At 43.8% G+C, this 27468-nt stretch overlaps 1 protein-coding gene across 1 annotated transcript in view; it reads left to right on the top strand.

The window, feature by feature from the left end:
* Window positions 1-22369, top strand: part of fam98a (family with sequence similarity 98 member A) — a 48178-nt gene extending 25809 nt beyond the window's left edge. Inside the window, exons 4-8 of the mRNA XM_041782429.1 lie at window positions 10314-10495; window positions 13223-13303; window positions 13400-13516; window positions 20771-20938; window positions 21109-22369. Coding sequence (XP_041638363.1) covers window positions 10314-10495; window positions 13223-13303; window positions 13400-13516; window positions 20771-20938; window positions 21109-21729 — 1169 coding nt within the window. The 3' untranslated portion in view covers window positions 21730-22369. The remainder of the gene's footprint in view (window positions 1-10313; window positions 10496-13222; window positions 13304-13399; window positions 13517-20770; window positions 20939-21108) is intronic.
* The last annotated feature ends 5099 nt before the right edge of the window (window positions 22370-27468 follow it).

Genomic DNA, 27468 nt, shown 5'->3' with positions numbered 1-27468 from the left:
GTTTCGTCTCCGTGTGGACGGCTACCCGCATCTTTCTTGAAATGAACGTCACACGCAGTGTAGCTCTCTGAAGACGCCTGCGTGGGTCCAACCAAAACAAACATGGCGGACGACAGGGTTGTGTTGGTGCTGCAGAAGCTGCTGAGCTTGTTGTGGCTTTATCAGCTAAATCTGATGCTCCTTTACCACCACAGAGAAACACACACACTAGAGATAGACTGATATGGTTTTTTCAGGGCCGATACCGATTATTAGTAGTCAAGGAGGCCGATAACCGATATTTGGAGCCGATATTCGTTTGAAGTAAAAATGAAAATATTGGCGTCAAAATTTTGAATAATACAATCTCCAACAGCTAACTTTGTCAAAACTGGGCTGCTACTATCAATGAATGCTACTATAGCTGAAAAATAGGACAATAGCAAAGAAGAGACTATTCATCCATGAACACCATGCAGCTCATGTAGGCTTGATGATGCACTTACATTATGTCTGAAGTCCTGAACAGCAATATCCTGCTCCTCTCTACAAGAAACCATCACAGACAGCGTCAGCACACACTTCATCTAACAATACGTCATTTTCTGCTGCTTGGGATCTCAGTCAACACAGAAAAAGGTGAAGTAAAATAGCTTGGTAGTTAAACAGCCACTATGGCCCCCTCACTCAAACACACGTCTTACTATTATCACTGATTATTTCCCTACCAGTATTATCAGCAACCTTGTTTCCAGTGATTAACAGACACGTCTGGAGGGACTACGAGCGAGCAAGGCTGGCGCTAATGTTTATATAACGTTACTGGGCTCACATTGATGGTACTGGGCGAACAGTGAGGTTACTGGGCGAACAGTGAGGTTACTGGGCGAACAGTGACGTTACTGGGCGAACAGTGACGTTACTGGGCGAACAGTGACGTTACTGGGCGAACAGTGACGTTAGTGGGCTCACAGTGAGGTTACTGGGCTCAAAGTGACGTTACTGGGCGAACAGTGACGTTACTGGGCGAACAGTGAGGTTACTGGGCGAACAGTGAGGTTACTGGGCGAACAGTGAGGTTACTAGGCTCACAGTGACGTTACTGGGCTCACAGTGACGTTAGTGGGCGAACAGTGAGGTTACTGGGCTCAAAGTGACGTTACTGGGCTCACAGTGACGTTACTGGGCAAACAGTGACGTTACTGGGCTCACAGTGACGTTACTGGGCAAACAGTGACGTTACTGGGCGAACAGTGAGGTTACTGGGCTCAAAGTGACGTTACTGGGCTCACAGTGACGTTACTGGGCGAACAGTGACGTTACTGGGCTCACAGTGACGTTACTGGGCGAACAGTGAGGTTACTGGGCTCACAGTGACGTTACTGGGCTCACAGTGAGGTTACTGGGCTCACAGTGACGTTACTGGGCGAACAGTGAGGTTACTGGGCTCAAAGTGATGTTACTGGGCTCACAGTGATGTTACTGGGCTCACATTGATGGTACTGGGCTCACAGTGACATTACTGGGCTCACATTGATGGTACTGGGCGAACAGTGATGTTACTGGGCTCACGGTGACATTACTGGGCTCACAGTGACATTACTGGGCTCACAGTGACGTTCCTGGGCTCACAGTGATGGTACTGGGCTCACATTGATGGTACTGGGCGAACAGTGATGTTACTGGGCTCACATTGATGGTACTGGGCTCACAGTGACATTACTGGGCTCACAGTGACGTTACTGGGCTCACAGTGACGTTACTGGGCTCACAGTGAAGTTACTGGGCTCACAGTGACGTTACTGGGCTCACAGTGACGTTACTGGGCTCACAGTGACGTTTCTGGGCTCACAGTGACGTTACTGGGCGAACAGTGACGTTACTGGGCGAACAGTGACGTTACTGGGCGAACAGTGAGGTCACTGGGCTCAAAGTGACGTTACTGGGCGAACAGTGAGGTTACTGGGCTCAAAGTGACGTTACTGGGCGAACAGTGACGTTACTGGGCGAACAGTGAGGTTACTGGGCTCACAGTGACGTTACTGGGCGAACAGTGAGGTTACTGGGCTCACATTGACGGTACTGGGCTCACAGTGACGTTACTGGGCTCAAAGTGATGTTACTGGGCGAACAGTGATGTTACTGGGCTCACATTGATGGTACTGGGCTCACAGTGACATTACTGGGCTCACATTGATGGTACTGGGCTCACAGTGACATTACTGGGCTCACAGTGACATTACTGGGCTCACAGTGACGTTCCTGGGCTCACAGTGACGTTACTGGGCTCACATTGATGGTACTGGGCTCACAGTGATGTTACTGGGCTCACATTGATGGTACTGGGCTCACAGTGACATTACTGGGCTCACAGTGACGTTTCTGGGCTCACAGTGACGTTACTGGGCTCACAGTGACGTTTCTGGGCTCACAGTGACGTTACTGGGCTCACAGTGATGTTACTGGGCTCACAGTGACATTACTGGGCTCACAGTGACGTTCCTGGGCTGACAGTGACGTTAGTGGGCGAACAGTGAGGTTACTGGGCTCACAGTGACGTTACTGGGCGAACAGTGACGTTACTGGGCGAACAGTGAGGTTACTGGGCTCAAAGTGACGTTACTGGGCTCACAGTGACGTTACTGGGCAAACAGTGACGTTACTGGGCGAACAGTGAGGTTACTGGGCTCAAAGTGACGTTACTGGGCTCACAGTGACGTTACTGGGCGAACAGTGACGTTACTGGGCTCACAGTGACGTTACTGGGCGAACAGTGAGGTTACTGGGCTCACAGTGACGTTACTGGGCTCACAGTGAGGTTACTGGGCTCACAGTGACGTTACTGGGCGAACAGTGAGGTTACTGGGCTCAAAGTGATGTTACTGGGCGAACAGTGATGTTACTGGGCTCACATTGATGGTACTGGGCTCACAGTGACATTACTGGGCTCACATTGATGGTACTGGGCGAACAGTGATGTTACTGGGCTCACAGTGACATTACTGGGCTCACAGTGACATTACTGGGCTCACAGTGACGTTCCTGGGCTCACAGTGATGGTACTGGGCTCACATTGATGGTACTGGGCGAACAGTGATGTTACTGGGCTCACATTGATGGTACTGGGCGAACAGTGATGTTACTGGGCTCACAGTGACGTTACTGGGCTCACAGTGACGTTACTGGGCTCACAGTGACGTTACTGGGCTCACAGTGAAGTTACTGGGCTCACAGTGACGTTACTGGGCTCACAGTGACGTTACTGGGCTCACAGTGACGTTCCTGGGCTCACAGTGACGTTTCTGGGCTCACAGTGACGTTACTGGGCGAACAGTGACGTTACTGGGCGAACAGTGACGTTACTGGGCGAACAGTGAGGTCACTGGGCTCAAAGTGACGTTACTGGGCGAACAGTGAGGTTACTGGGCTCACAGTGACGTTACTGGGCTCACAGTGACGTTACTGGGCGAACAGTGACGTTACTGGGCGAACAGTGACGTTACTGGGCTCACAGTGACGTTACTGGGCGAACAGTGACGTTACTGGGCGAACAGTGAGGTTACTGGGCTCACAGTGACGTTACTGGGCGAACAGTGAGGTTACTGGGCTCACATTGATGGTACTGGGCTCACAGTGACGTTACTGGGCTCAAAGTGATGTTACTGGGCAAACAGTGATGTTACTGGGCTCACATTGATGGTACTGGGCTCACAGTGATGTTACTGGGCTCACAGTGACATTACTGGGCTCACAGTGACATTACTGGGCTCACAGTGACGTTACTGGGCTCACATTGATGGTACTGGGCTCACAGTGATGTTACTGGGCTCACATTGATGGTACTGGGCTCACAGTGACATTACTGGGCTCACAGTGACGTTCCTGGGCTCACAGTGACGTTTCTGGGCTCACAGTGACGTTACTGGGCTCACAGTGACGTTTCTGGGCTCACAGTGACGTTACTGGGCTCACAGTGATGTTACTGGGCTCACATTGATGGTACTGGGCTCACAGTGATGTTACTGGGCTCACATTGATGGTACTGGGCTCACAGTGACGTTTCTGGGCTCACAGTGACGTTTCTGGGCTCACAGTGACGTTACTGGGCTCACAGTGACGTTTCTGGGCTCACAGTGACGTTTCTGGGCTCACAGTGACGTTTCTGGGCTCACAGTGACGTTACTGGGCTCACAGTGACGTTACTGGGCTCACAGTGACGTTTCTGGGCTCACAGTGACGTTACTGGGCTCACATTGATGGTACTGGGCTCACAGTGATGTTACTGGGCTCACATTGATGGTACTGGGCTCACAGTGACATTACTGGGCTCACAGTGACGTTCCTGGGCTCACAGTGACGTTTCTGGGCTCACAGTGACGTTTCTGGGCTCACAGTGACGTTACTGGGCTCACAGTGATGTTACTGGGCTCACAGTGACATTACTGGGCTCACAGTGACGTTCCTGGGCTGACAGTGACGTTACTGGGCTCACAGTGACGTTACTGGGCTCACAGTGACGTTCCTGGGCTCACAGTGACATTACTGGGCTCACATTGATGGTACTGGGCTCACAGTGACATTACTGGGCTCACAGTGACGTTCCTGGGCTCACATTGATGGTACTGGGCTCACAGTGACATTACTGGGCTCACAGTGACGTTCCTGGGCTCACAGTGACATTACTGGGCTCACAGTGACATTACTGGGCTCACAGTGACGTTCCTGGGCTCACAGTGACGTTACTGGGCTCACATTGATGGTACTGGGCTCACAGTGATGTTACTGGGCTCACATTGATGGTACTGGGCTCACAGTGACATTACTGGGCTCACAGTGACGTTCCTGGGCTCACAGTGACGTTTCTGGGCTCACAGTGACGTTACTGGGCTCACAGTGACGTTTCTGGGCTCACAGTGACGTTACTGGGCTCACAGTGACGTTACTGGGCTCACAGTGACGTTACTGGGCTCACAGTGACGTTACTGGGCTCACAGTGACGTTCCTGGGCTCACAGTGACATTACTGGGCTCACAGTGACGTTCCTGGGCTCACAGTGACATTACTGGGCTCACATTGATGGTACTGGGCTCACAGTGACATTACTGGGCTCACAGTGACGTTCCTGGGCTCACATTGATGGTACTGGGCTCACAGTGACATTACTGGGCTCACAGTGACGTTCCTGGGCTCACAGTGACGTTCCTGGGCTCACAGTGACGTTACTGGTAGCTGTGAGCGTGGAGGACTGGGATGTTTATTACAATTTCAGGAGTGTCTGCTGCCTTGACTTACCTTTGAAACATAAAACTGCTCTCCGGAGCATCTCCTTTCCGCCGTGTGCCTGCGCACAGCTTTCACTGCTGATTGGCTGTTACCCGTGCCTTGGCTCTGCGTTTAACCAATCGGATGGTGCTGTTGGTGGGACAAACCTGCAGCATAGACTGTGCTAGAGAGAGTAGCGACTGCAGACAGAGAGACGCAGCTGCATCAGAACCAAAATAACCTAGTTTTAAATTGATCTCTTATCGGCCGTGGATTAAAAAAAGGGCCGATGCAGATATGAGTAAAAATGCTGAAAATCAGCGCTGATAACCGGTCTATCCCTAGCAGACACCAGATGTTCTTAAATCCAACGCGGAGAACAACCAGAAGGGCAACTAGAAGAAAGTTTGTGTCAGTTTTCTGTGAGCTTCTTCTTCTCTTTCAGTGCGTATCAGTGTTAGCGTTACAGCGCCACCTACAGGCTTGGCATATGCACTACAGCATTTTCAGTCGTTTAAGTAGGATCTTTGTGAAATAAAGATGAATGCAACTGTTAAATTAGTATATATCCTGTGTATATAACTGTTCTTATTTCATATATCGCCCTTTTGTTAGCTTTGAATAGATGCCGTCTGAAACCATAGACATAGTCCATCAAATTTGTTGGAGGAGTCTTTGCATGCCAATCACTGTACAGAGAGGCTAAAGGGCTGCGAACGGTGTGTCCAAAAATGAGATCATTTGGGCTAAACCCTAAACTCTCTTGAGACACCTCTCAGGCAGCTAACATCTCCCAGTCCCTGTCTTGCTCAGTGCAGTATGAACGGAGAAGAGACTTTGAAGAGGCGGTGAACACTTTAACGTTTTTTTTACCTGTACCCTGAGGTATCTGACTGAACGATGGTAAAACACATTAGTGTTGGTGTTATAGCTGACATTTGAACCAAACTGAGCTTTTCATTAGCTCGGATATCTGTCTTGAAAAATCTTTTCTGACAAGGTGAGGCTTAACTAAACTCTCTATAAAAGGTAGAGCATTACCGCCTCTAACTGACTTTACCATCAGAGACCACTCCCATCCTCTCCTGCCTGCACCTGCGCTGTCTCGGCTCTGAGAGCTCCGGCTATAGTAACGCCGCTGCTGGAGCTAACAGACTGAACAGGTCGTGCTCAGAACCACCACGGCCCACCACGACACTATAGTCTGCATCAGGGGGACTCTAGAGGGGAAAACTCCTCCACTTTAAACGATCGCTTTGAGGCAGCAGTGCTGTGGGACTCTGTCTGTGTCTCTCTTTGACGAGGGGACATCACTGTCACTCCTGCCTCATCTGGAAAGCCCCGCCCTTCCCCCCTCCCTCCTCTCAGAGCCAAACTGCCTGTGTCTGTGACTGCCTGAACTGTGCCACAGCGTTTACAGCTGACTTTGCCGTTATGTTTCTTAGAGGCTAGGCAGCAGGGTAGCGTGTGGTCTGGCACATAACAGTTAGCAAGTAATTACTGCCAGCTTTGGACCGTGGCAGGAGACCAACACAGTCAATTATATGATGTTCAAATGGATTTTCAGTGGCTGGAATGGGATAAAGAGGAGTGGACTTTATTACCTGGTTTGGCTTACCAGTCAATTGGCATGTGTGACAGGTTTTAATAAAGGCAGCAATGTCCCTTTTCAAACGTGGCCAGTAGAAATGACGTTGAACTCTATCATATGTTTTCTTCACCCCTAAATGACCTGAAATACCACCATGAGGTGTCTGGAGGATGGCTGATCTCACTTTAGAGGGTACAGCAATTTGCAGAATTTCATCACCAACAAAACAATTCCCGAGGAACCCACTTTGTCACCAATAAGCCATCTCTGAGAAAGTAGCCACTCGCCACCTCATCATCAGGAAGAGTTTGGTTACACAGATCTTTCAACGAGTCATCAAAGAAAAACCAGGAACAGGAAATACAGGTTCTTTTCTCTTAATCGAAGTGTCAGAACCTGAACCTCCACGGCTCACGGCACGAGTAACTGCAGCTGTAGGTAGAACTACAGGAGATGTTTGGAGGGAATCAGAAGAATCTACCTGAGAAGTCTGCATTTTCACCTGCTCAGCAACATCAGGCCACACCCATTTCCCAGCCAAGTCATTCCCCAAAATGACATGGACACCAGCCATTGGCAAAGATGGACATACTCCCATGACAACGTCACCTTTCACCAGATCAGAGGTCAAGGTTCACAGTCAAATTCATTCCTCTGACATTCAAACAGGAACCAGGGTTAGGGTTAGGGTTAGGGGTTACAGAAGAGAATGGTAACACCGATTCAACCATAAATGAGTCTAAGGCTCCTGAATCTCTCAATATCTTTACTTTTTTATCACTTCCTACTAGTGAAACATATCCCTCAGACAAAAATGCCTCATGGATCTTTTCTGTGACTGACGCTGCATGTGAGGGTTTTGTGTGTGTCTGAACTGCAGCTATGGCACGAGCTCTTCACTACAAAAAGACATGGCTGCTCCAGTTGGCTTTGTTTGTGGCAAAAACCTGTTTCATTAACACAGGGCACTCATTTCTCCAGCGAGCCTTGCCTAAACAATAGTTACAGACACGGTTAGAGTCTAACTTTCCCTGTGAGTTACGATCTGTCTTACCTGGACATTTATCTGACCTTTCTGACCAAAATTTACTGGAGGACATTTCCACATTTCTCTCCCTGTAGCTAGGATCTGCATGACTCCTCTCTAACACATTTTTATGAGTCAATGCAAACTTGTCTGCTAGCTTAGCTACCTCTGAAACTTTGCTAACCTTCTGCTCATTTAAGTAGGTAGCAGTTTGGTCAGGTAAGACATTTTCGAACTGCTCTAACAAAATTAACTCCTGCAGATCCTCCAAAGACTCTACATGAGAAGAACAACACCATCGAGTGAAATGTGTAACCAAGTCCCGAACAAACTCAGTGTAGGACTGTTTTTCTTTTCTGCCTCAGACCAGCCTCTGGCCTCAGCTAAACACTCAAATAACAGAAAATGTCAGGATCCTTTTCATTAAACCTGGGCACTAATTCAGGCTTTAATCTACATCAAATGACTGTGTGGGGAGGACAAATGATGCTGAGTCAGTATTTGTTGTGTCAGGCTGCAGCTTTCCCTCACTCACAAGGTCCAACTTGTACTTTTCTAACTTGTGTTTAGCCTGCACATGTAGCTCAACTTCACGAAGATGCGCTACTTGTCTTAACTTCTCTAATTCAAGAGCATTTTGTTGTTCCTGCTGCATTTGAAGCATTAGCATCTGTTTCTGTTGCTCAAGTGTCGAACCAGCCCTGAGCCCACTCAGAACGGGAGCTGAGAGTGACGCTTTATGTGATGCACCTGCACCAGGAAACATTACATTAGAACCAATACTTCCACAGCTGTGCTTGCACTTTGGTTTTGAATAGACAAAACTTTTTTCTCCAGTAGCTGTCTCTTTAATGTTGCAAGCAGTTCATCTTTGTTTAACTTTTTGGAAAGCTCAGTGCAGTAAAGATCAGCTACTCTCAAAAGCTGGTCCTTTTTATAAGAGTCAGCTCTTCACTGGGACACTGAATAAACTCTTCAACTGAAGTCATTTTTTCACAACTAAATCACTACGGGCACTACCGTCAGCTGTGACTTTTTTTTTAACTATTAGCATTAAACAGGACAAAACAGCAACTTTTGTCCAAAATTTCACTCACTTCTACACAAGTTGAAAGACAGCTTTAATTTTTGAAACCTGATCCTGCTTAGCTGACTGCCTAACTAAAAGTAGCTGGCTAACTTTCCCTCTCTTCAAGCAGGTGGGCAGCAGGATGGATTAAGCAGTGAGCCCATCAACCCGGTCGACCCCGGCAAGCTTATTATCACCTAGACAGTTGTGGAGTGCCCTGAACCACCTCCTGCACAAAAATAGAAAAACATAAAACAATAAATGGCTTATTCCTACAAGGGATTTAGCTTTCAAATGACTTAGCAGCTTTGAAGTCTTGTTAGAAGTTCACGAAAACATACTTTAACATTAACATGCCAAATTCAATGCTAATCACACCTGTAGAAGCAAGACAGACTTAAGCAAAGCTCCTCTCTCACTAAGCCTGAACATTTCAGAATAATCAGTAAAGACGTGTGAAACTCTCCCTTTAAATAATGCAATAATTTAAACCATCTTGCAGTAACATTAACAATTTTGTCTCGAGAATACAATGACGAGTCCCCATTTGTTATGACCTGGCTCAGGGAAGTAACAAAGGAGGGAGGTCACTCGTAGTCTGAACAAAATGATATTTATTTTTAACAAATGATCAAACTAATGAATTAACTAATGTGCTGTGTAAATGTGAGTTATCAGTCATGTCTGAAATGCATGGATGAGTTTTTTTTAGCCCCCAATATCAGTATCCGCCCGAAAAATCCCTAACCCTAACCCAGCAGCTCGGGCAGCGGCTGCCATCTGATTACGGGACGCCGGGGTGTGTGTGTAATCTCGGGCGTGCTCAGCTCTGTTACACCTTTGTGTGAATTGCTCATTGGACAGAGACGGGGATTCCTTTTAGTAAAAATGGCTACTGAAGGAGAGAGGAGGAGATGCAGGAGTAGGTTCTGCAGCAGCATGAGTGTAGGCTAAAGAAATGCAAGTAAATCTAGGATTATGCTGTTAAAAACATGTCCTAATAGTGATCGATGCCTGGACCTCGCAGACACCCACTCCTCACTCTGTGAAAAGACGCTGATAGTATAAAGTTACACTCTTTCTGCAGTTATCTAGACGTTTATCTGCCAGGTGGAAAGGCTTGTCAGTAACTTTGGAAAATGATGAAAAGCACAACAATGTGGGCTGTAACCCTCAGAACAACAGTAGCTATCTGCCTCTAACACACTTTACTCTGCTGACGTCTTATGACACACCCCTAGTCTGTCAGCTGATTCTACTGGAATGCATTCATTCTTCTTTTGCTACTGACTGGGTTTGTCAGGCAGAACGACTGTATCTGACATTAAAACAAAAGCATCCTGTGACAGCAGTCAAGATGAAACCAGATCCTTTTTTGATTTCAGCCTTTCTGGTGTCAGAGTTGGAGGCATCAAGGATGATCCTGGTTAATAAGCCAGAGAAGAAAGCCCAAGAGTCTGGCAGTCCAGTTTTCCTGGAGCTGAAGGGAATCTGCATGGCACTGGGTATGTCCAAACCTCCATCCAACATCACCATGTTCCAGTTCTTCAGTGGAATCGAAAAGAAGGTGAGATGGTCTGATAATAGAGAGTGTGAGGGTCATATTAGGACTGTGCCATACAGGTACATCTCAAAAAATGAGAATATCTTTATCTTTATCCTTAGCAATGACCTTTGACCTTCCCCTCCTTGTGGAGGGTGTCAGTGACTGTCTTCTGGACCTCTGTCCAGTCTGCAGTCTTCCCCATGATTGTGGATCCTACTGACCCAGACTGAGACCATCTAAAGGCTCAGGAACCTTTGCAGGTGTTTGGAGTTCGTTAGCTGATTAGGGTGTGACACCATGACTTTACAATATTGACCTTTTTCACAATATTCTCATTTTCTGAGAGTTTTCATTATCTGTAAGCCATAATCATCAACAGGGTTAGGGTTGGAATATTTCACTCTATGTTTAATGAGTCTGTATAATATATAACCCTAACCCTTTCTGAAATGAGGGACAAAAAATTGAACTTTCTCATGAAATTCTAATTTTTTTAGATGTACCTGTATATTGATTACTTCGCATTTTTTGCTTAGAACAATTTAAAAACACCCCCGCCCCCCAACCACCACCACCACACATGCAAACACGCAACAACATGGCAAGAAGTGACACAGTTTATAAAAAGTTAAATAACTTTTGAACCCTAAATCGTTACCTCTTGTTTTCCTCTTGAATCTAGCCGTTGTGTTTTCCCATTCACGATACTGATGCCTTTGAATTCTGTGCAGCAGCGTTTTCAGCAAGCCTGGAACTCGTGTGTTTTGGGGACTTTAATGGTTAAATCCACACCAGTAAAACCGATATTGAACGTCTTTTTATCCATTTTAATCGAATTATGATCATTTAATCCTGCTAGCTCGAATGCTAACCGCCATATTGTTTCTCTCTGTGTCTGTCAGCCAATAGCTGGCTGTTCTGTAATCACGTGATGCTGCACAAAATAACAGAAGGAGAGAGAGAGTTCAACGCACTTGATGATTTATACATCTGTATACGTTTAGTACATATCTGTTAACAATTGTTAATCTGCCAGTTGTAAGTTTTATATTGTATTTGGAAAAGTGCACTAAAGTTTGATATAAAAAAAAGAGAGAGAGAGATAGAGAGAGCCTGTGCTGCAGCCCCCTGTGTTATTATTTTAATATTTAGCAGCAAAACTCAATAATCAGCAGGAAAACTACTTTAGGCTCACAGAGACACTCTACATTAACAATTCTAATAGTTGAGCCATGCTCTGAGTCACATACAGGTCTAAAATAATTTGTTAGTCTGAACAGTCATTTCAGGTAGTTCAGACTGGTATTGGATCAGTACTGGTATCGTATCGGAAGGGAAAAAATGGCATCAGAACATCCATAGTTATTATTATGCAAATTTGATTTTAGTGTCATAAACATTCATGGTTTTGTTTTAGCATCTGCTTTCTTCATCCCATGAATTAGTCTGTCAGAATCCTTCCTCATTACGCCTTTATCTGCAGGAACCCGTCTGTGCTCTGAGTCAGACACTAATGTCTTCACAGTACGATGATCACGCTGAAGTTTTCCTGAAATATCTCATGTTTTCATTCCTTATCTAGGGCATTCCTCTATCTGAGTCTTTTCAGCACAGATCCTTTTTGTTTCCCATGTTGCTGAAACCTGTGGCCTGCTTAATAATGTGAAACGTCCTTCTAAACTAGTTTTTCTTTAGTTGGGCTCAGCCTAACGATCACAGGTGCCTGAGACTGATTTCAGTGATCCACAGAGCCCTGAGACACAAAACCATCCATGAGTTTGACTGAGAAACAAAAAAATGAATGTTTATGACACTAAAATTTGCATAATAATGTGGAGCTTGGTGTGTTCTGGGCTAAGTGTCTGTATGAGGTTTTTTAAATCCTGGCTTTTCAATAACACTAGAGTCATGTCTGTAGCGGCATGGTGTGTTACTGCTGCCGTTACCTTGGCGTCATCTTGTGCCATATTTCAACAATTACGGCGTGAGTTCAACCTCTTCCTTCTTACAGCTGAACTTTGCCTGGTGACAGATCCAGCGCTGTTTCTCGTTGTCCCTCTTTGAACGCTGCTACCTCACCGCTAATTCGCCACACTGCTTTGTTTAAAAAAATGGGCATGTGTGGGTGAGAGATTTCTGGATGAGGATTGAGCGCTCTGCTGTGAGAGAGATGCATTCGGGGACAACGGGAGAAATGAAACTCCAGCAAGAAATGCAAGCTGATGACCCCAAACTTGCACATAATTTAGACTCGATGTTTGTGATGTAGTCATTTTATACATTGCCCTAATCAGATGTGGTAAAAGAAAAGCTGGAGGGGAGGGGGCATGTCGTTGCTCAGTGCTCCATCTCTGAGCTCTGCTCTGATTTGCCCATCATGAATGTGACAGACACAACATTCCTCCAATCACCTGCAGATTTCCTGAGAGTCCGGCCCTTCCCAAACATTTCTATGGGAGCTTTCCTCCATGAATGTCAAATAGATTCATGCAGTGGACATGAAGGGGTCTGGCTGTTTTCTGCCAATAAAGCTTTATGCCTTCAACTTTAGGGGTCCTTCCATTCTCAACCCACTGACATTAGGGACAATTACACCCCCACCAAAAATCACTCTGCCAGAACACACACTTCAGTCAGGCTTTTCAGCAGTCATCCCAGCCATATACTAGGTTTTAACCCAGTCTTGTTTTTGACCTTATAACTGATTATTCTTAAACTAAACAATATTGCATGTTGTCATTGTTGCAGCTCAAAGAAGCCCTAAGTCGAGTCCCACCAAGTCACGTTGGAGAACCTCTGATGAAGAAACCTCTGGGACCTGTTCACATGGTAATGCTAAATAAGAATACCAAATACAGGAGAAATGGACACAATATCAATCAGTCAATCAGTGATGATTACATGCTGTCTCTCCTTGGTTTTCAGGAAAAAATTGAAGCCATAAATCAAGCACTTGTAAATGAGTATGATGTGAGAAGGAAAATGTTGTTGAAGCGTCTCGACGTGACGGTGCAGTCTTTTGGTTGGTCTGATCGAGCAAAGGTTTGTTAAAAATCCCACAGTGTTCACTGAAATACCTGGTAACTGGCTAAAGAAATAATAAATAAAAATGTACTGAAAATAATCTAATAGAAATCAGACATTTCTTTTGAATTATGGTTTAACAGAATCAGTTTAAAAAGAAACTAATGAAACTGGCCTGGACTAAAATGATGGTGCCCTTGTTAAAGATGAAAACTAATATGACCACAGAGACATGCTAAACTCAGGTGTGTCCATAGGGACATTAAACTCAGGTGTGTCCATAGGGACATGTTAAACTCAGGTGTGACCACAGAGACATGTTAAACTCAGGTGTGTCTATAGGGGCATGTCAAACTCAGGTGTGACCACAGAGACATGTTAAACTCAGGTGTGTCTACAGGGACATGTTAAACTCAGGTGTGACCACAGAGACATGTTAAACTCAGTTGTGTCTATAGGGGCATGTTAAACTCAGGTGTGTCTATAGGGGCATGTAACTCAGGTGTGTCTATAGGGACATGTTAAACTCAGGTGTGTCCATAGGGACATTAAACTCAGGTGTGTCTATAGGGACATGTTAAACACAGGTGTGTCTATAGGGGCATGTTAAACTCAGGTGTGACCACAGAGACATGTTAAACTCAGGTGTGTCTATAGGGGCATGTTAAACTCAGGGGTGACCACAGAGACATGTCAAACTCAGGTGTGTTCATAGAGACATGTTAAACTCAGGTGTGTCCATATCAACATGTCATACTCAGGTGTGTTCATAGAGACATGTTAAACTCAGGTGTGTCCATATCAACATGTCAAACTCAGGTGTGTTCATAGAGACATGTTAAACTCAGGTGTGACCATGGAGACATGTTAAACTCAGGTGTGACCAGAGACACATGTTAAACTCAGGTGTGTCCATAGGGATATGTCAAACTCAGGTGTGTCTATAGGGACATGTTAAACTCAGGTGTGACCACAGAGACATGTTAAACTCAGGTGTGTCCATAGGGACATGTTAAACTCAGGTGTGTTTATAGGGACATGTTAGACTGAGGTGTGTCCATAGGAACATGTTAAACTCAGGTGTGTCTATAGAGACATGTTAAACTCAGGTGTGTCCATAGACATATGTTAAACTCAGGTGTGTCTATAGGGACATGTTAAACTCAGGTGTGACCATAGAGACATGTCAAACTCAGGTGTGTCTACAGAGACATGTTAAACTCAGGTGTGTCTATAGGGGCATGTCAAACTCAGGTGTGACGAGAGACATGTTAAACTCAGGTGTGTCTAGAGGGGCATGTTAAACTCAGGGGTGACCACAGACAAATGTTAAACTCAGGTGTGTCTATAGGGACATGTTAAACTCAGGTGTGACCACAGAGACATGTTAAACTCAGGTGTGACCACAGAGACATGTTAAACTCAGGTGTGTCTATAGGGGCATGTTAAACTCAGGTGTGTCCATAGGGATATGTCAAACTCAGGTGTGTCTATAGGGACATGTTAAACTCAGGTGTGACCACAGAGACATGTTAAACTCAGGTGTGTCCATAGGGACATGTTAAACTCAGGTGTGACCACAGAGACATGTTAAACTCAGGTGTGTCCATAGGGACATGTTAAACTCAGGTGTGTTTATAGGGACATGTTAGACTGAGGTGTGTCCATAGGAACATGTTAAACTCAGGTGTGTCTATAGAGACATGTTAAACTCAGGTGTGTCCATTGACACATGTTAAACTCAGGTGTGTCCATAGGGACATGTTAAACTCAGGTGTGTCTATAGTGACATGTTAAACTCAGGTGTGTCTATAGGGACATGTATAACTCAGGTGTGTCTATAGAGACATGTTTAACTCAGGTGAGACCTAGAGACATGTTAAACTCAGGTGACATCATAGAAACATGTTAAGCTCAGGTGAGACCATAGAGACATGTTAAACTCAGGTGACATCATAGAAACATGTCCACCTCAGGTGAGACCATAGAGACATGTTAAACTCAGGTGAGACCATGGAGACATGTTAAACTCAGGTGAGACCATAGAGACATGTTAAACTCAGGTGTGACCAGAGACATATGTTAAACTCAGGTGTGTCCAGAGACACATGTTAAACTCAGGTGTGACCATAGAGACATGTTAAACTCAGATGTGACCACAGAGACATGTTAAACTCAGGTGTGACCATGGAGACATGTTAAACTCAGGTGTGTCCAGAGACACATGTTAAACTCAGGTGTGTCCATAGACAAATGTTAAACTCAGGTGTGTCCAGAGACATGTTAAACTCAGGTGTGACCATAGACAAATGTTAAACTCAGGTGTGTCCATAGGGATATGTCAAACTCAGGTGTGTCTATAGGGACATGTTAAACTCAGGTGTGACCACAGAGACATGTTAAACTCAGTTGTGTCTATAGGGGCATGTTAAACTCAGGTGTGTCTATAGGGGCATGTAACTCAGGTGTGTCTATAGGGACATGTTAAACTCAGGTGTGTCCATAGGGACATTAAACTCAGGTGTGTCTATAGGGACATGTTAAACACAGGTGTGTCTATAGGGGCATGTTAAACTCAGGTGTGACCACAGAGACATGTTAAACTCAGGTGTGTCTATAGGGGCATGTCAAACTCAGGTGTGACCACAGAGACATGTTAAACTCAGGTGTGTCTATAGGGGCATGTTAAACTCAGGGGTGACCACAGAGACATGTTAAACTCAGGTGTGTCTATAGGGACATGTTAAACTCAGGTGTGACCACAGAGACATGTTAAACTCAGTTGTGTCTATAGGGACATGTTAAACTCAGGTGTGTCCATAGGGACATTGAACTCAGGTGTGTCTATAGGGACATGTTAAACTCAGGTGTGTCCATAGGGATATGTCAAACTCAGGTGTGTCTATAGGGACATGTTAAACTCAGGTGTGACCACAGAGACATGTTAAACTCAGGTGTGTCCATAGGGACATGTTAAACTCAGGTGTGTTTATAGGGACATGTTAGACTGAGGTGTGTCCATAGGAACATGTTAAACTCAGGTGTGTCTATAGAGACATGTTAAACTCAGGTGTGTCCATAGACACATGTTAAACTCAGGTGTGTCCATAGGGACATGTTAAACTCAGGTGTGTCTATAGTGACATGTTAAACTCAGGTGTGTCTATAGGGACATGTATAACTCAGGGGTGTCTATAGAGACATGTTAAACTCAGGTGTGACCATAGAGACATGTCAAACTCAGGTGTGTCTACAGAGACATGTTAAACTCAGGTGTGTCTATAGGGGCATGTCAAACTCAGGTGTGACGAGAGACATGTTAAACTCAGGTGTGTCTATAGGGGCATGTTAAACTCAGGGGTGACCACAGAGACATGTCAAACTCAGGTGTGTTCATAGAGACATGTTAAACTCAGGTGTGTCCATATCAACATGTCATACTCAGGTGTGTTCATAGAGACATGTTAAACTCAGGTGTGTCCATATCAACATGTCAAACTCAGGTGTGTTCATAGAGACATGTTAAACTCAGGTGTGACCATGGAGACATGTTAAACTCAGGTGTGACCACAGAGACATGTTAAACTCAGGTGTGACCAGAGACACATGTTAAACTCAGGTGTGTCCAGAGACACATGTTAAACTCAGGTGTGACCACAGAGACATGTTAAACTCAGGTGTGTCCATATCAACATGTCATACTCAGGTGTGTTCATAGAGACATGTTAAACTCAGGTGTGTCCATATCAACATGTCAAACTCAGGTGTGTTCATAGAGACATGTTAAACTCAGGTGTGACCATGGAGACATGTTAAACTCAGGTGTGACCACAGAGACATGTTAAACTCAGGTGTGACCAGAGACACATGTTAAACTCAGGTGTGTCCAGAGACATGTTAAACTCAGGTGTGACCACAGAGACATGTTAAACTCAGGTGTGTCCATAGGGACATGTTAAACTCAGGTGTGTCCATAAGGACATGTCAAACTCAGGTGTGTCCATGGAGACATGTCAAACTCAGGTGTGTTCATAGAGACATGTTTAACTCAGGTGTGTCCATAGACACATGTTAAACTCAGGTGTGTCCATAGGGACATGTTAAACTCAGGTGTGTCCTGTTATTAGCCTTACTGGTTTCTTCTAACCTGTAATCATTCAGTCTGCCTGTTTAAAGGCTGCCAGTAGTCCCTGTGCTGTTTGGTATCCTTGTGTGGACCACACTGAACATGGAGCCCAGAAAGCTAATGAGGCAGTTGTCCCAGGAGATCAGAGACAATGATTGACCAGCATGTTAATTGTATAGGCTATTTAACCATCTCTAAGCAGCTCCATGTTCCTATGACTACAGCTGACCACATTATTCAGAAGATGGGACTGTAGCCGTCCTCCCTGTATGAAGAGGCGATGATAGGAACAGGAACCAAAGAGCCCAGAACAACTTTCACAGACATTAGAGGTCACCATCATTACTGTTTGAGTCAAATTGGACTGATCCGAAGATGACCAAGAAAGACTCCACTGTTGGAAGCTATTCATTCAAAGTAGGGCTGTCGCGGTATACCGGTATTGATGATAACCGTGGTATTAAAAAACAAAAATTCAATGTGGTGTTAAAAATGTGCCTATGATAATATCATGTAAATGATCCAGTGCCACTCCAGCACCATCACAAGCCCTGAACATTTTTAATAAGCCCATCAATATAACAGATCTTCAACTCCTGCTCTCCCCTCACCTCTGCACCCCTCAAAACATCCAGCCTCAGTGCTCTCTCTCTCTCTCTCTCTCTCTCATACGCACACTGTGAGCCCAGCAAGACGTTTAGAGAACACAAGTTTTCTTTTTCCTCGTTCACACAGCTCTTAACGGACAGGATGTAGAGATAGAGCCCTGCATCAGACAGCTAACACCCTACCTGCCCATCCCCCTGATTTCCTGATCATTAACACCTGCTGGTGCGGTGTGTGCCATCCCTCTCTCTCACCTTAACGCACGTGCGTGTCCAATTCCTCCTAAAGTCTGACCCTCCATGTAATGCACAGAATGACAGAAGCTGTGTTCAGGTTAAGAAATTATAATACTGTGTTCACTTAAGCACTGCCCTTGACAAATAAGGTTTTTCACTGTTCTAAACCAAGTTTTCTCTCTGAATGAAGCGCGAAAGAAAAGTCTCACATCCTCGTCAGCTACAACGATCGAAAAACATCGGCAGCTGGCAGCCTGGACTAATTAACTGGGCGATATTGATAAGAGTAACATCAGGGTGATATTTACAGACTACATCCTTTGTTACTTAAGCCGTAGGTGGAATTATTTTCCTGATCATTGTTCGCGAGTGCCAAAGAGCGCAGCGCTCCGTCAGCTCTCTCTGAGAGTTCGTTTTTACTCTGTTTGCCTCTCTGTTCCTGTTCTTGTCCATAAATTAAACGCTTTATGAAAAGAGGCCAATTTTCATGGATAGAAGGAATTTCCCCTCAAATAACAGCATGTTGGTTCAGTATCTCTGTGCCAGTCTCTTCCTCATGACGCGCATCAGAGCAGTGGAGACGCTGATACTGTCTGCAGCTATGAGGAGCGTTAAAGCTTCTGTGTGTGTTTATAGACTGTGCCTTGTTTACTAACTTAAACAGTTTTAGTGCAAAAATTAGATTCAGACCTGATCCCAACGCAGCCATCTAACTCAGTTCTTTTAGTAGAGCTAACAGGATCATTCTGGTTAAAAACTGCTGCAGGTGCTCTTGAAATATGTCTGTAATTAATTATTTCCTAAAGTGTTTATAACCCTACGTTTCTGACACTGTTTTGGCATTATGATAATGTAAATCCGGTGTGGTGGAGAGTTTATCAGTCTGAGGTGGAGCCATTGGGGGGCTTGTGGGGTCTGTGCCCCTAATGTTAACTCAAAAGCCCAGAATCTTTACCTCTGGTGAAAGTACATTATCTCTAATAACTGATGAATGTTAAAAGAACTATCTTGGATTTTGATAACAGACTGACCCTGCTGATCACAACATGGAAAATTCATTCTTGTCGCCAAACTGAAAAAAACCTAAATCAGATGTTTTTTTTACTTTGAAAAGCTTAAAAGCACATGCTACAGAATAAATAAAAACCTTACATTAATATTTCTGCATTTTTTAAGAAATATGACCCTCCACAATGACACAACAGCTGCAGTACCTCCTTAGACAGGTATTTAGAGTGTAATTCATCTGCCGAAAGAGGGAACACAACATAAATAACGTTAAAGACAAATGTGATTAATTGTCCCATTATTATTTATGTTTTTATGGATATCGTGATAATATTGTTATGGTGACATTTTTTGCCCACGATAATCGTGAAGTGAAAATCTGATATCGTGACAGCCCTAATTCAAAGCCAGACTGGAATTTACCAGCATGCATACTGACAACAACAACGCTTCTGGAAGAATATCCTCTGGACCGATGGGACAAAAAGGGAGCTAAATGGACAGTCCCTTTGAGCTCTATGTTCACAGAGGCAGAAATGAAGCAGAGAAAGAAGATAGTAGCTACTGTGGAACATGGAGGAGACTCAGTTATGTTCTGGGGCTGCTTTGCTGCACCTGGCACAGGGGGTCTGGAATCTGTGAAGGGTCCAATGAAACGTCAAGATTACCAAGACATCCTGGAGCCAAACAGGCTGCCCAGTGTCAGAAAGCTTGGTCTCAGTCAAAGGTCATGGGTCTTCCAACAGGATAAGGATGATTGCCTCAAAAGTTTGTCAAGAAAATATAAAGTTAAGGTTACCATCATTTTAGTCCTTGCCAGTTTTATAAGCATGTTTGTAAAATGATTCTGTTGATCCACAATTCACAATAATGTCTGATTTTCATTAGTGAGTTTTCTGTACATTTGTTTTTATTATTGCTTTGGTCAGTTTACAGGGTTTTTTTTCAGTGGCCTTTGTGGGTTTTTCTTTCTTAAAGGAAGCATACCAACTATTTTGTCCGCATGTGTAAATGAAATTATCATTTCCTGTTTAGATCCAACATTTCAAAAAGATGATCTTATGCTAAAGTAGCACATGACTGTTAGTGGTTCACTGAAACTAACACCTTTTGATTCTTGTACCATACCATTAAAACCAGCCCCCCCAATCTGACAGTGTAACAGTAATATAACACTTAAATACCAGTTTCCCTCTGCTAAATATAATTGCACACAGAAGATATAAATCATGTCATTGATGTCATTTTTTCCAGCCATAATATTATTGAGCCATCTTTTTATATGTCTATTGCCAGACGCATTCTGAAAAGTTGGCCAAAGTGTACCAGCCGCTGCGCTCTGCCCTCATCACCAAAAGTAAAATATCTGTCGCCCACCTTCTTGCTGCACGGCAAGACTTCTCCAAGATTCTTCGCACAAGCAGTGGCAAGATCAGAGAGAAGACTGCCTGTGCCATCAATAAGGTGAGTGAAGGATAATCATCAGATTGTCTTTTAACAAGTAGATGCCTAAATTATGCAGGTTAGAATAGATTTCTGTCTGAGTACTTCCAGGTGGAATGACTGGTATATCTCAAAAACAAAGGCTGAAAGTTGAGCCTTCTTGTTTTAACAACAGTCTTTCTGTTTCTCAGGTTCTCATGGGAAGAGTGCCAGATAGAGGAGGCCGTCCCTGCGAGATTGAGCCTCCGCCTCCAGAGATGCCCTCCTGGCAGAAGCGCCAGGATCCTCCCCAAGGTGGAGGACAGTACGGCGGTGGGCATGGAGGTGGAAGAGGGGGCTATGATCACTACTCCCAAGGTGGCCGTGGATATGAGAGAGGAGGTGGAGGAGGACATGGAGAGAGAGGTGGCAGGGGAAGAGGTGGGAAGGTGCAGGGAGGTTGGGGTGAAGGAGGTGGAGCAGGAAGAGGCGGATACAATCAGGGCCACTTTCAAGACGCAGGAGGTTATCAGGGAGGAGGAGGGAACCACCAAGGAGGCTTCCAGGACCCTGGCTACCATGGAGGAGGGGGAGTGGGAGGCGGTTACCATGACAATTTCCATCAAGATGGTGGGAGGCATCACGAGAGAGGTGGGGGTAGAGGTGGTCGAGGGGGCAGGGGAAGAGGAGGCCGAGGGGGAGGAGGAGGCGGCTGGGGAGGAAGAGGGGGCCAGAATTTTAACCAAGGTGGGCAGTTTGAACAGTTCTTCCAACACGGCGGGCAAAATTACAACCAAGCTGGCTTTAACCAAGGCAGACACTACACCAGTTGAAGCCACAGTGTGGGGCACAGCAGCAGAGTCCACTTTAAGATTGACTGCTTTTCAATGCCTTACTAGTCAAGCTTACATTTTCAGCATGTTTAAAGGTGACGCTCCTGTTCAATACACACATAGTTCCTGTCAACTCTAGTACTGCTGGTTTGGGGCTCTCATTAACAACAGATGCAGTCCTTCACATTAGTTTCATACAGTTACTGTTCCTCTCTCTTTGACTCAAGCATTGGAGCCTACAGCTCTCTGCTGGATGCTAAGTCCAGACATTGGACTCTGCTGTTTTGGCCTCATCTTGAAGCTAAATTAGCCTTATATTGAACTTTATTTTTGAAAAGTACAAAAGATTTGCTAAGATTTTGGTGTTGGTGTCCACTGTGTACGAAACTGTAAAAATGCACATCATTATTACACATAGGGCGCTTAAAATCCTGATTAGTTCCACAGAGTTTGAAGTTTACTTGAAGCAGATTCATCTTCTTTTTGGTTCTTATTTTGATTCAGTAGATTGGGCTGGATTCTCCTTTGTTATTTATTCTAAAGAAGTCATTCTGTTGTGCTAATGGAAGGTTGTGTGCATAAAATATGGATGTTAGGTTTGCATGGTTGAGTGAATGAGCAATAAAATCTGAAACGACAACGTTTTCTCTCTTTGTTCTTGGAGCTAATTAAAGGAACTCGTACTGAGGAGGGGAGAACTGCAACAGTGCTGCTAATCATAAAATACTAGAAATCATAAAAACAACCTGTTTTCACCTGTAAGATGATCAACCCTGTACTTATGTTTAAATATTCATCTTCCCTGCTACTTTATGAAAAATATTTCTTACATTCATATCTTGGTATCTGCAGAGGCCTGAAGATTAGCAGAGATATAGTCCATGCTACATTTGAACAATGGAAAGCAAATGTTTAAAACCACACTCGACAAAACTACACTTTTTATTTTTCCCTGTTTCCAAATTCAAACTTGTCTTTTTAAAATGGGGTCAGGTATTTTTTATTAGTTCTGTTTTGGTCCACGAGGTAATAAGGAGGCCATCTTGGATTTAAGTATAAGGCCAGTATAGTGATAATATAGTGATATAAGCTGATCAAACAGAGATCAGCAGGCCAATGTTGGCCAGGGGGCTACTGGTCTAAGAAGTATTTACCTTCTGATTACTGCCAGACCTGTTGGATCCAGAAACCCTTAACTAGAACCTGTCTGACAAAGACAAGCAGGCTAATACATCTCCAACACATCATTTTAAAACATTTCAAAAGAAATTCAAGAACAGATGAGAAACAAAGTCACTGACATCTATCAGTCTGAAGGGTTACTGAGACATTTCTAAGGCTTTGGGACTCCAGAGAACCACGCTGAGAGCCAAAACCACTGCTGACCACAAACAACACCAAGGCTCGCCTAACATTTGACTGGAAACATCCTGATGATCCCCAAGACTTCTGGAGAAATACTCTGAGGACTGATCATGCAGAAGAGGAACTTTCTGGAAGGTCTGCATCCCGTTCCATCTGGGGTCAAACTATCCCAGCATTTCCTCAGAAGAACATCAGACCAACAGTCAGACATGGTGGTGGTAGTGTGCTGGTCTGGACCAGGACCTGGACCACATCTGTAACTGATGGAACCATGAATTCTGCTCTCCACCAGAAAATCCTGAAGGAGAATGTACAACCATGACCTTGGTTATGGAGCAGGATCATGATCCTGTGCACATGTGGACCTGGGAGCCCTGTTGTTGGAGACATTAGCCCCTCTGATCCCCCAAGACGGACTGGTCCCAGGGCAGTGCCCAGACAAAGAGTGGGTCAAAACACCCACCATGAATCGACATATCAGGCAACTGGACACCTTCCCTGGATATGGGATATCAGAGCACCCCCCAGGAGCCAGACCTGGTGGGGGTGTCTGGTGGCCTCGGCTTCTATATAGCAATCCAGAATTCTGAAATTGAAGACAGAATTCAGAGAAAAGAAACTCCTCCGGCCTCCTCTTGGGCTTTGGAGATCCAAGAAGGTTCCTCAGAGCTCTCCCTGTTGCTGTGAAGATGGACTGGAACCCCACCAAGACGACCAGAACAGCAGAGGGCAGCACTGTTGATGCAGCTAGTCTGCAAAATCCAAGAAGAAGAAGAGTTTGCCTGGAGCAAAGGCGGCTTTTATTCCATTTACCTCAGAGGTCAGAAGTCAGAATAGGAGTTAGGATGACAAATGTAGCGCAGCATCATTCAATACAGCCGACAACTTAAGTCCCACAGAGAATACAAACGGGAATTCTGTGGTGATCACAAGACCGAGGCTGGGGCCTTGGATGGTAGCCTCCTGATGGAGAATGGACCTGTGGGGAGGAAGAGAATGTGATGCTGCGTTGCATTTGTCATCACAACTCGTATTCCCACTTGTTTTTCTGACTGGAAGTAGCAAATAGAACGTCTCTCCAAGGCGTATTTACAACTCATGAACCCGGTCTTTCACAGAGCACCCCGACCTCGACCTGGACGCCACAACACGGCAGTCAAAGTATTAAGTGTAGTCAAACTGTGATTTTTGACCTGTTTTCAGTACTGTTGACTGTTTTTCTGTGCATTTTATTAATTGTAGACACAGCTCTTCCCTGCGGTTGCATTTTTAGAAATTGGAAGGGAGGCCCTGTATGATATTCTTTCTAGGGGCCCTAAATCCTCTACACACAGAGAACCAGATCTGAAACCACAGACAGATCCCTGAAGTCCCTTCTCAGCTGGGAACGCCACAAAACAGCAAAAGCAGCCCAACCTTTAAAATGTCTCCTCTGGACTGAGAAACTTGACCCACCAGCACCAAAGACCTGGACCCACCAGCACCAAAGACCTGGACCCACCAGCACCAAAGACCTGGACCCACCAGCACCAAAGACCTGGGCTGTGTCTGAATTCACTCCCTTTTCACTCTGTAGTGAATACACCATTTTGTAGTGGTGTCCGAATTCTGAGTGAGCATTATTATTCACTATATAGTGCACTCTTTCTATTCCACAATGCATTGTGAAAAGTAGTGAACAACCGATGGTCCCTAACCCAGCAATATTTCCCATCATGCATCGTGGTTGCTGCTCTCAAACATGACGGATGAACGAGAGGAGCACAGGAACATAAATAAAAACTTTTTAAAATGCTTTTCTGTTTGTTGGTTTTACCAAATCTATAAGAAAATATTAAGGATTCAAAACGGAGTAACTTTTTCCCCTGTGATGATTACAAGACATGAAACCATCATCTTTATGCAAAAATACATGATAAGACACACAAAAATGTAGATTATTTTGTCACTATAGAGACAACTTTTTTATCTATTAGTATATTTATTTTTTGTGAAAATACATTACATTTTGTATCAGTTTTCATTGAAATTCTACGGTTAATTTTGATCCTCATCCATTGTCAAGGAAATTTACGAGCCATTGCTGCTAAGCGTTTCAATTGTGAGACGGCGATGGCGTAATCGGCCACTGCTGGACTAGTGTCCGAAATCATTTTTGTGTTTTGCAGTTGAGTCCATTATATAGTCCACTATATACTCCACTATATAGACCACTATATAGTCAAATTTATAGTCCACTTTATAGACAACTATAAAGTCCACTATATAAACCACTGAGTAGTCCACTATATAGACCACTATATAGACCATTATATAGTCCACTATATAGACCACTGTGTAGTCCACTATATAAACCACTATACAGACCACTATAAAGTCCAATATATAGACCACTATATAGTCCAAAGTATAGACCACTATATATTCCACTATATAGTATTATATGTTATCCACTAATAGTCTAATATATAGTCCAGTATATAGTCCACTATATAAACCACTATACAGACCACTATATAGTCCAATATAAAGACCACTATATAATCCACTATATAGTCCAGTATATAGTCCACTACATAGACCACTATGTAGAGCACTATATAGTCCACTATATAAACCACTATACAGACCACTAAGTAGTCCAATATATAGACCACTATATAGTCCACCATATAGACCACTATATAATCCACTATATAGTCCAGTATATAGTCCACTATATAGACCACTATGTAGAGCACTATATAGTCCACTATATAAACCACTATATAGACCACTATATAGTCCAAAGTATAGACCACTATATATTCCACTATATATTATTATATGGTATCCACTAAAAGTCTAATCTATAGACCACTATATAGACCACTATATAATCCACTATATACTCCACTATAAAGACCACTATAAAGTCCCCTCTTTAGACCACTATTTAGTCCACTATATTTACCACTATATAGTCCACTATATAAACCACTGTATAGACTGGAACATAGTCCAATATATAGACCACTATAAGACCACTATAAAGTCCAATATATAGACCACTGTATAGTCCACTATATAGTCCATTCTATTGACCACTATATAGTCCACTATATAGACCACTATATAGACCACTAAATGTTTCACAAGAAAAAACACTATATAGACCACTAAATAGTCCAATATATAAACCACTATATAGTCCACTATATGGTCCACTATATAGTCCACCATATAGACCACTATATAGACCACTATATAGTCCACAATATAGTCCACTATATGGTCCATTATAGACCACTATATAGACCACAATATAGTCCACTATATAGTCCACTATATAGACCACTATATAGTCCACTTTATAGACCACTATATAGACCACCAAATAGTCCACTATATGGTCCATTATAGACCACTATATAGACCACCAAATAGTCCACTATATGGTCCATTATAGACCACTATATAGACCACCATATAGTCCAGTATATAGTCCACTATATAGACCACTATTTGACCACTATATGGTCCAATATAGACGACTTTGTAGACCACCATATAGTCCACTATATAGACCACTATATAGTCCACTGTATAGACCACTATATAGACCACTATATGGTCCAGAATATAGACCACTATAAAGATCATTATATTGTTAACTATGTAATCCACAATATAGACCACGATTTAGTCCACTATAAAGTCCACTATATAGTCCACTATTTAGTCCACTATATATACCATTATATAGACCACTATATAGTCCACTTTATATTCCACTATATAGACCACTATATAGTCCAATATATAGACCACTATAAGACCACTATATAGTCCAATATATAGACCACTCCATAAACCACTATATAGTCAAATATATCGACCACTTTATAGTCCACTATATAGTCCACTATGTAGACCATTATATAGTCAGCTATATAGACCACTAAATACTCCACTATATAGTGGTCTATAGACCACTATATAGTCTAATATAAAGACCACTATATAGTCCATTATATAGACCACTATATAGTCCACTATAGAGACCACCTTATAATCCATTATATAGACCACTATATAGTCCACTATATAGACCACTATATAGTCCACTATATAGTCCACTATACAGACCACTATATAGACCACTGTACAGACCACTGTACAGTCCCCTGTATAGTCCACTATATTGTCCATAATATAGTCCACAATATAGTTCAAAATAAAGAACACTATATAGACCACCTTATAGTCCACTACATTGTCCAGTAGATAGTCCACTATATAGTCCACTGTATAGTCCACTATATAGACCACTATATAGTCTACTATATAGAACACTAAATATTCCACTTTATAGACCACTATATACTCCAATAT

The sequence above is a fragment of the Cheilinus undulatus genome, unplaced genomic scaffold, assembly GCF_018320785.1.
Source record: "Cheilinus undulatus unplaced genomic scaffold, ASM1832078v1 Contig11, whole genome shotgun sequence".
NCBI lineage: Eukaryota > Metazoa > Chordata > Actinopteri > Labriformes > Labridae > Cheilinus > Cheilinus undulatus.
The sequence above is the reverse complement of the archived record's forward strand: the minus strand, read 5'-3'. Positions and strand labels throughout refer to the sequence as shown.